The following is a 10,276-nucleotide window of genomic DNA, read 5'->3' as shown; positions in this document are numbered from 1 at the left end:
AATTCAAGCAACACACATAAAAGTTGCTGGAGAACGCAGCAGGCCAGGCAGCATCTCTAGGAAGAGGTACAGTCGACGTTTCAGGCCGAGACCCTTCGTCAGGACTAACTGAAGGAAGAGTGAGTAAGGGATTTGAAAGTTGGAGGGGGAGGGGGAGGGGGAGATCCAAACTGATAAGAGAAGATAGGAGGGGGAGGGATGGAGCCAAGAGCTGGACAGGTGATAGGCAAAAGGGGATATGAGAGGATCATGGGACAGGAGGTCTGGGAAGAAAGACTGGGGGGGGGACCCAGAGGATGGGCAAGGGGTATATTCAGAGGGACAGAGGGAGAAAAAGGAGAGTGAGAGGAAGAATGTGTGTATAAAAATAAGTAACAGATGGGGTACGAGGGGGAGGTGGGGCATTAGCGGAAGTTAGAGAAGTTGATGTTCATGCCATCAGGTTGGAGGCTACCCAGACGGAATATAAGGTGTTGTTCCTCCAACCTGAGTGTGGCTTCATCTTTACAGTAGAGGAGGCCGTGGATAGACATGTCAGAATGGGAATGGGATGTGGAATTAAAATGTGTGGCCACTGGGAGATCCTGCTTTCTCTGGCGGACAGAGCGTAGATGTTCAGCAAAGCGGTCTCCCAGTCCAATACATAAATGTCAAAGTATAACGCCTTCCCTCCTTTTATGCACATCTCCCAGCTGAGTTCCCACCATCCTCTGAATTTTATATAAATGCTATACCTTCTTTTCCTTATCCCAACTTTGTTGCCACAATGATTGAAGAGATCTTTTAATTATGGCTTTCACTTCCCAATTATGGGAAGGCACCACTACATTTACATCCTTAATTCTTAGTGATTGCTTGGCTAAAAGGTCTGTCACCTCATTTTCTTCAACCCCAACATGGACAGGAACACACAAAAAATGGACACATAAGCCTAAATTCTGCAGCCTCAACATATGTTGTCCAATAGAAGAATTGTCTGGCCTACAATTTGAAGTCTTCATCATGTGCCGTGTTGTTTGACATGGGTGATCATGGTCTTTGACCATGATTGCTCAAAGACCATGATTGCTCTTGGCAAATTTTTCTACAGGAGTGGTTTGCCATTGCCTTCTTCCGGGCAGTGTCTTTACATGATGGGTGACCTCAACCAATACCAATACACTTCAGAGATTATCTGCCTGGCATCAGTGGTCATATAACCAGGACTTGTGATGTGCACCAGCTGCTCATACGACCATCCATCACCTGCTCCCATATCTTCACGTGACCCTGATCTGGGCGGGGGTGGTCTAAGCAGGTGCTATACCTTGCCTCAGTCAGTTCCATCATGGGCACCAGCCTCCATAGTATCCAGGACAACTTCATGGAGTAATGCCTCAAAAAGGTGGCTTCCACCATTAAAGACCCCCATTACCCAGGATGTGTCCTCTTCTCATTGCTACCATCATGAAGGAGATACAGAAGCTTGAAGGCACACACTCATGAACAACTACTTCCCCTCTGTCTTCAGATTGAACCCATGAACGTTACCTCACTACTTTTTATTTCTGTTTTTACACTACTTATTTAACTATTAATTTTTTTTCTATTATGTACTGCATTGTGCTGCTGCCATAAAGACACCAAATTTCATAACATATGCAGGGATATTAAACCTGATTTTTACTGTGACCTGCAAGCTAATGGAGGGAAAGAGAGTCAAAGTTCAAAGTAAATTAATTATCAAATTACATATATCTCACCATATCCAACCCATTGTCTTGTGGGCATTCTCAATAAATTGATAATAGAAAAAACACCTCCAGTTTAAATTCCATGTGGAATATTTTGGAGGATCAAGAACCAAGGCTAAAATAATAGCAACCATCTCAGATGTGCATACTGATTCGTTGGCTGATAATCTTTCCTCAATAGTCAGTCTGTCTGTATCTTGTTTTACGGCGGTTGGCATCCAGCTCAATGGTGCATTACCGCCAATTCCTTAATAGTCATCTGAAAGTTTGGAACTTAAACAGAAACACCTGTCATTGGATCTTTTGAACCATCCGTGTATGAAACCAGGCCGGGCCAGTGATAATAAACATATTTTCTGATATAAACGTTGCTTGTAATTGAGTAACCCGCTCCCATCGGCCCGAAGGCACCCTGTGCCGCCATGGGAAGAGTCGGGCGCTATGCCAATGCGGGTCCCTTGAAGGGTGGCGAGACAACCGTCCCTCTCACCCCGAGCCTTGGCGGCCGATCGGCCCTTCTCGCCAATTCTCTCCCGCCTCCCATTAAACACCCCATGGAAACGCGTGTCCCCCTCTTCCGCGAACGGAGGCAGCCCCACACCCGCTCAAATATTCCCCAATCCCCCTGAAACCGCCTGCCCGTCCGAAAACACTGTTTAGGGGTCTCTTTTAGAATATATATTTTTAAAAAATAAGACCCTTTAAACGGCACTTCCCACAATGCTCCGCGAGCCGGCCATTGCCTCCTGCATTGAATTCTCGGTTGTTTATCATATTTTAAAAAACTTTTTAAAAAATCGGCTTCTCTGAGAATGTTAGCGGGCGGCGGTTGTGATTTTGACGGAAAACGTTCGCTCGGTGGTGTGGGGGGGGACATAAAGAGCGGGAGGGGCGCGCGAGGCCAACCTCCCAGGAGGCGGCGCGGGAGCCGCCTATAAATAGGCCGCCCGGCGGGTGGCTGCGTCACAGAGAGGCCGCTGCCGACCAGCGTTGCGTGTGTGAGGTGCCCGGCCCGCTCCGCTTTCCGAGCAGCGTCGCCGACACCCGCACCCGCCTTTCAGCTGGTGTCCCGTGGAGGAACCTAAGGCCGGATGGTCAAGATCTCCCTCCAGCGCATTTTGAATAGTCACTGTTTTGCTAGAGAAAAAGAAGGAAACAAAATGCCCTCCGTGACGTGTAGTAGTAATACTTTTACCGAAAGGTAGGCGTTCGGGTTCACGCTGTCTTGAAAGACCTAAATGTTTGTCTTTGGTCGGTTTAAAAGTCTTTCTGCGCGTTAATTCCCCGTGTTGATTAAATACTGTGTTAAAAGGATAAAATCGATTGTCACTAATTATAATTGAAACCTCCCGAGTCTGGGAGGCTGTCATAAAATGGCGACTGCTCTTGAGTTGCATAGCTGGGGTAGGGGGAGTATTATTCCTCCATTCTTCCTTTGTCTTCTTCCAGCATTACATTTGCACCTTTCTCGCCTCGTCCTCCTGCCTCCACCCTCCAATTCCACGAAGAGATTCATAGAGGGGGTGAGCTTTAGAAAGCCCCTTGAGGCTGCATCTGCTGATGTGACGTGGTGTGTGGGTGTGCTAGACTGGGAATACAGTAGGAAATAGCAGCCAGCCTGCCTGCCCACTCACTGCTAGAGGGTGGGTGGGAATGCCAAATAGGCCTTTCTGCCTGCACCATTCTCCCAGTCCTGTTCCAAAATGCACATTGCTCTCTACACAATCCTGGATGAGGTCACTTCCCAAATGTAGCATTTAAATGCTTAACGAAGGACCTGAACTGTTGGATTAATATCTTAATTGCATTTTGGAGAGCACACTGTTGTGATTGAAGAGGTGGAGGGATTTAAATTTTCAATAAGTATGTAATGAAGTGACTTTGGTTGATTTATTCCCTGTGTTTGGCATAAATTCAGCTAAGTACTTAAACTTATTAAGTGTCACACCAATGCCAGATGTTAAAGTTGGTCTGTTTTAACTGGCCCATGATTAAACTAGTCTTGGGGTATCAAGGAAGTGAAAGGGGAAGTGGCAAAATCCTTGGATTGGTTTCAGTTTGAATTTGAATTGGTATGGGATGTTGTCATCTTGGAATTTAGATGACTTAATTTGTGTCCATTTGATGTCAGGTATTAAGTAATTGTTACCTTTCCAGTTCCAGGCTGTCCTCCACTTCTTGTCGTAACCCTGGTCCGGGGCCTCTGTGGTGTTCCTGATGTCCCTCACCCACCCTTGAAGATCCCAGGTGGGCGAGGGAATGCTCAGAGGGATCACAATCTTGCAGCTAATGTATTGTATTCAGTAAGTATTGAACTTTGAGGCAACTTGCTAAATTTGGAAGGGAGCTGGTGCACTTTGTAAAATGATGGAAATCCTGTGGAGTATTCATTATTTTTAGTAATGATTGACCTTAATTTGACTTTTTGTAGCTAAGCAATGGGTAGAATGTTGACAAATACAGTTCAGTGCAGAAGAGAGTAAAAGTATGCAATTCTTGAAAAATGAGTTTTATTTAAAGATAATGTAGAGCAGGCCCTAGAGACCCAATGAGTCCCATTGCCCAGTGACCCACCAATTCAACTGTAGCCTAATCACAGGACAATTTACAATGACCAGTTAACCAACTGGTAGGTCTTGGAGTGTGGGAGGAACCTGGAGTACCTGGCAGAAATCTATGGGTTTACGGGGAGGATATACAAATTCCTTGGAGGACGTTGGAATTGAGCTCTGAACAGGCACAAAGCTGTAATAGCATTGTGCTTGCATATCAATCGTCGTTCCTTTGGGCAGCACTTTGCTGTTTAGCATTTTTTCTGTTTTTACGAAGCTGAGTTGCTAGCTGAATGCTCAACTTGGCATGCATGGATGGAAAGTGTGCAAGAAGCCAACCGGATTCAGAACTGCAACCTCAGAAGTCCAGTGCAGACACTACAGACAGGCTTTTGTGTATCAATAGGTTAAGGTCTTCGGGGGAAATAAAATACAATTGAAATTTTATCACTAATTTGGTGTCTGAGTGTACAGTAACATTCTCACTTGGCATTTAGCATGGTATTCAATGAAATGTGTGCCTGGAAATTGCATTATGAATACTTTGTGCTTCTCTAATTTCAGGACAACCGGCTGAGTGTAACAGAAGATTTGAGTGCAAGCAGCAGGACGAAAATTCTCCATTTCCAGTCCAAGCTTACTGATACAAGAGTTGTTCACTGGAGAGCAATACTGAACAACAACAATCTGTACATTGAGCTCCCAGGTGGGGCATTGCCTGAAGGGAGCAAAGAAAGGTATGTTTTGGAACACATTTCATGAATTTGTTCATAAGGTACACGATGCTCAATGTTTTTGTAGTACAGTGGGTAGCAGCACAGCTAATGGAACTTTCTTTCTATAGTCTAACAGGGTTATTGTGATAGTTTATGTTGAATTTGTCAATTATTGCTGTGACTTGGCATGGCCTGAGCAGCTGATAAACAAGTGTTCACTGTTTACTCTTTCCATAGATGCTGCATGACCAGAGTTCCTTTAGCATTTTGTATGTGTTGCTTTGGATTTTCAGCATCTGCAGATATTCTTGTTTGCAATGCTTTTGCAAGGTCTTTTTGTACAAGAAATCTAGCAATGTCTCCTAACTGTTTTATCTATTATACTTTCAGCTTTACCATCCTGCTTGAATTTGCAGAGGAACATCTTCATGTTGAACATGTCTTCATTTGCTTCAACAAGAACAGGGATGATCGAGGTAAAATTACAGTATATTCAGTGTAGTGTTGGTACTGCCCTATTGATTATGACCCTTTAAGAGATGGATTATTCTGATTTTGTGATAGGGGTGTTTATTTCAGTTTAAAGAGAACAGCAGTCAGATTGAATTCCTGATTAGTGAATATCAAAGCACTACAGTCCATGGGATTGTGAAGTAAAAATAATACAAGTATTCAGCTGATGCAGCCACTTGTGGAGAGAGGTTTTTAGGTTGTCGGTTTGCACAAAAGAATCTTAAGACAATTTGTTCTACCCAAATATTTTGATGCAGCATTAGATTTAATGAGAGACTTGTTAAATATCTTAGTATCTTAGTACACATATCAATTACCAGTTTGGGAGTTTACAGTGCATAAAGTATTGAAGTGTGCTGTAACTTCCAAAAGTTTAGTTGATCTTTGGGGGGGGGGGGGTGTACATGTACAGGGCTTGTTTTAGTGGGAGAAACCACAGTGGCGATGAGGAAGTGCTCTTTAGTCTTTTGGAGTAAATTGGTGCATTAAACACTTCAGTGTGTAAAATGCATCTTTTTGTGATGGAACTTGCAGTTGGCTATTGCTGGCTTTTCAACAATGAAGGCCTATCATATGATAAAATCTGCCTGATTGAACTTAAGGAGCTGAAGTTGACATCTAAGCTTCAGAATTTGAAATTCTATCTTAGAATTCAATACAATAGGTAGATAGTCTGCCCCACTTACCAGTATCTTGAAGTGATAATTGAATTGAGGGTAGATGCCTTTAATTTTGGTGGATAAGATAAGCATTTGAGGTAGTTGGAGGGGGGAGAGAAGGGGGAGATTACAAAGATGAAGAAAAATGCATTTAACATGAGTGTTTATGGCTCTAAAGTGTACAAACTTAAAACACTTTGCAGATTTTAACTGAAGGTTCTAAACGAAAATGGGAATTTTCACTTGTTGATAGTGGTCCCACACTCTGATTCTTCAGTGCTAGTGTTCATATTTCAGTTCTGTTTCCATCAGGCTCTGGGGAATTTTTGTAAACTCAAAATAAGTTCTACACAACTGTCTTTACTGTGGAGCTACATAAACTTTCCTGACTCTTAAAATTGGTAAAGTATATAACTGAAGAGGCAAGCTTTCATTAGATATAGTAGTAATTTGTTCTAAAACTTAGTATTACAGGTATTTAACACCATGAGGCATGGGTACAGAATTGGGTGTTAAGCTATAATTCAGACTACAGGTTTTGACCCAGTTAATTTGAAGATCCACTGGTAAGAGTCTGGAAATCTGAACAAAATGCTGAATCTGTCAGATGGCATCTGTAGAGAAAAGCAATTAATATATTTGTCTAAGACCCTTTATCAAAACAGGGAAAAAGAACAAAGTATCTGGTTGTTTTTCCCCAGTTCTGAGGGGGTCTTTAATGAGAAACAGATACTACCTGATCTGAGAGCAACATTTTGTTTTGTTGCCAAACTTTTATCTTGCTTTTAGTCTAGCATACCAGAGCACAGATCAAAGCTTAATAATTGATGCATTGAGAAAACAAACCTAACGAGTATGCTGTTTAAAGTTGTTTTTTAAAATAATAAATAAATAGGCCAGCTCCATCCCCAGCATTGAGGACACCTTCAAAAGATGCTGCATCATCCAGCATTAAAGACCCTCATCACATTGCATGCCCTCTACTCCTTGTTTCCATCAAGGTTGTGCTGGAGCCTGAGGACATGCAGTCAGTGATTCCCCTTGTCATCAGATTTCTGAATAGACAATCAACCCATGAACATTTTTGTATATACACTTGTAATTTGTAGTTGTATATTATGCTGTACTGCTGCCACAAAACATTTTGCATGTTAGTGATAACAAACCTGATTCTGAATATTTTGAGTAGTTGATGCTTCAGTCTCCAGGCAGGCCTATGGCATTTGCTGTTGCAGAGCTACTATGACCAAGGAATTTTACTTTCATGAATTTGGTGCACACAAATTCTAGATGTTTAACTATTAAGCTATTGAATGAAGCATTGTTTAATTTAGGCAATTAGAATTCATGTTTTGTCTTAATGTGTTGTAACAAATCCACTTGAGCGTTCTTCTCATTGACAGATGTTTTCTTAAATTTCAGCTCCACTACTTCGCACATTTAGCTTTCTTGGCTTTGAGATTGTGAGGCCTGGGCATCCCCTTGTCCCAAAAAGACCAGATGCTTTCTTCATGATGTATACATTTGAAAGAGACTCATCTGATGAAGAATAAATGTGTGCTTTTTATCTTGGCGCTTTGATGTTCTGGGGTTTTATTTTCTTTCATCTGTGAAGGTGTGTTGGTGAAAGTCTGTCCCATCTGGCATTACAGCCTTGGGAGAATCTTAAGGTTCAGTGGTTGGTTAGATAATTTCACTGTACTGTATCTTTATTTGCATGTTATGATTATAGCAAATAAATTGCTTGCCATGAATTTAACTGCATACTTTCTTAGTTTTGAAGCTAATGTTGCAATAATAAAATTTATTTTACTGTTGAGTTGTTTATCTTGGACTGAATACAAATTCACTCATCTGTATTTGCCTTGGGTTCTTGAAGTAAATCACAAATAAGTTGGCATCCTTGGGTGCAATTGTCCATGACGCTCTACAGCTGCACTTGACCTACTTCTATTCATGAGCCTGTTCCTTTGATATTTCAGTGGGGTTCCTCCAATTTAAGGTTGTTTTACTTTCTAAGCAAACTGTCTTTAAACTAGACTGGTTTGAAAGCATAACATGGAAGTTAAAATTGATTGTATTGAGTTTAACATCCTAACCATACCAGATTTTTAAGTATAAATGTTAGCTTTAAGGTGTGTAGTTTGTGGGATTTTCAGTAACTGGAAAGGATCCCTCAATTTCTGGCCATAATTCAATTTATACTGTGCCTCAATATTTTAAAATTGTAACAGTAGGAATTTAATCTGTTTCACTTGTGTTAAAGAATTATTTAGAAGGGTGTGTGCAGCAATGTACGTACAATTAACATACCAGTGGCATTTGTTGTCCCCAGAAAATGAATTTGAATATACAAGTTGAAAATTCAATTTCCCCCATTCTGGTCTGACTAAAAAATACTACTCCAATGCTATGTTTCAATTTAAATGAGTTTCTGCATTGGTCATGCACTGAAACGGTTTGACAGATATCCATGATAGCAGAGCAATTAGAATGTCAATCCTGATGTCTTCTAATGAGTTTGTACATTCTTTCTCTGACCATGTGCATTTCCTCAAGCCTTGCTGATTAGTGGATTAATCAGTCACTGTAAATTGTCCTGTGAATAGGCTAGGGTTATATAAGTGGGTTGCTCAGCAGTGTGGCTGAAGTCTGGAAAATCTGTTCTGCATTGTAAATATCACCCTGTTCCTGGCAACTTTCATTCCTAATATGAATGTTGCTTGTTTTCACTGGATTAAAATCCTGAATTGCTGCCAGTGACATTCATGGAAAATGGTGTGACTAAATGTCTGAAAAAATGGCTAATACACATGGTTGCTAACATTCAGCTGTTATATACACAGGCATGCAATTAACAAGGAAAACACATTTTACAAGAAAACAAGATTCTATTGCATAAATGTACTTTGTGCTGCTTGCTTCAATGGTTGAAGGGAAGTAGCTGTCTTAATCTGGCAATGTGGGATGTGTGGCTTTAGGCACTTCTGCCTGTTATCTGTGAGAAGGTGGCATGTCTGATAGGGAAGATCTTAAGATGTTGCCTGTTAATGCTATCAATGTATTCTTCAAAAAGAAACAATAGTTAATTGCTTATGTCAAAACAGCCCTTGTAACAAATTTGATGGCATTTCATTATGAAATGCCAAAAAATAAGCACAGGTAGGTTGGAGTACCTTGCTGCATAGGATCTGAATCTGGTTTATTATCACTCAAAATGAAATTTCTTGTGACAGCAGTGCAAGACTAAAAAGTTCTGTTACAAAACAAATAGTGCAGAAGAGTAGTGATGCTGGGTTCATGGGCTGTTCAGAAATCTGATGGTAGAGGGGAAGAAGTTGTTCCTAAAGCATTGACTATGGGGCTTCAGGTTCCTAATGTTAATATTAAGGGGGCATGTCCTGGAAAGTGAGGATTCTTAATGATGGATACTATCATGAGAGATCCATCATGGTGATTCTTGACTGAAATTCCTGCAGTGCATTGACCCTGAATCTTAAATTCCATTGCATCTTTAAAACTTATCTCCCTTGAATGGATTGCTAGCTCAGTCTCTGCTGTCTCATCTACTTCCAAAGATTTATCTGATGGGAGGCATTTTAAAAGTTCTAGTTAATTTCAGTTTGCTTTTCAACTGCACATGTGTATACCACTAAACAATAGTGTTCCTCTGGACCAAATGCACAATAGTAACACAAAGTAATAGCACAAATTAAAGTAACAAATAATCTGGTGTATTTACAATAAGTGTAGAAAGTAAACAGTATAATGCTGCTGGTGGGTCATAGTATAAGACCTGGGTGGTGGCAGGGATTTCAGTCTTATGGCCTGAGGAGAAAAAGCTGTTTCCCATCCTAGCAAATCTTGTTCTACCTTCTGCCTGAGGGTGGCTAAGGGGTTAAACAGGTGGGGTTTGGGGGAGATGATTTTTGTGGCCGGTAAGGGACCTGTGCTGATAAATCTCTCTAATGGAAAAGAAACCATGATGATCTTCAAAGCAGTCCTGGCAATTGTAGGAATTTAGTCTTGGAATGATGGCCCCTTGTTTTAAGAGAGAATTATGATTCTAAACACAGCTACTAGGGGAAGCACTAACTCTGCAA

General features: G+C 41.2%; 1 protein-coding gene across 1 annotated transcript; it reads left to right on the top strand.

Moving 5' to 3' along the window:
- The first annotated feature begins 2,684 nt into the window (after nt 1–2,684).
- On the top strand, nt 2,685–7,990 carry oaz1a (ornithine decarboxylase antizyme 1a). Its single transcript, XM_072244126.1, is given in 6 exon segments — nt 2,685–2,934; nt 3,891–3,948; nt 3,950–4,036; nt 4,850–5,022; nt 5,392–5,477; nt 7,596–7,990. Coding segments are annotated over 6 exon segments (645 nt in total). The 5' UTR covers nt 2,685–2,824; the 3' UTR covers nt 7,727–7,990.
- Nucleotides 7,991–10,276: the final 2,286 nt, after the last annotated feature.

The sequence above is a fragment of the Mobula birostris genome, chromosome 26 (genome assembly GCF_030028105.1).
Source record: "Mobula birostris isolate sMobBir1 chromosome 26, sMobBir1.hap1, whole genome shotgun sequence".
In the NCBI taxonomy this organism is placed as follows: domain Eukaryota; kingdom Metazoa; phylum Chordata; class Chondrichthyes; order Myliobatiformes; family Myliobatidae; genus Mobula; species Mobula birostris.
The sequence above is the reverse complement of the archived record's forward strand: the minus strand, read 5'-3'. Positions and strand labels throughout refer to the sequence as shown.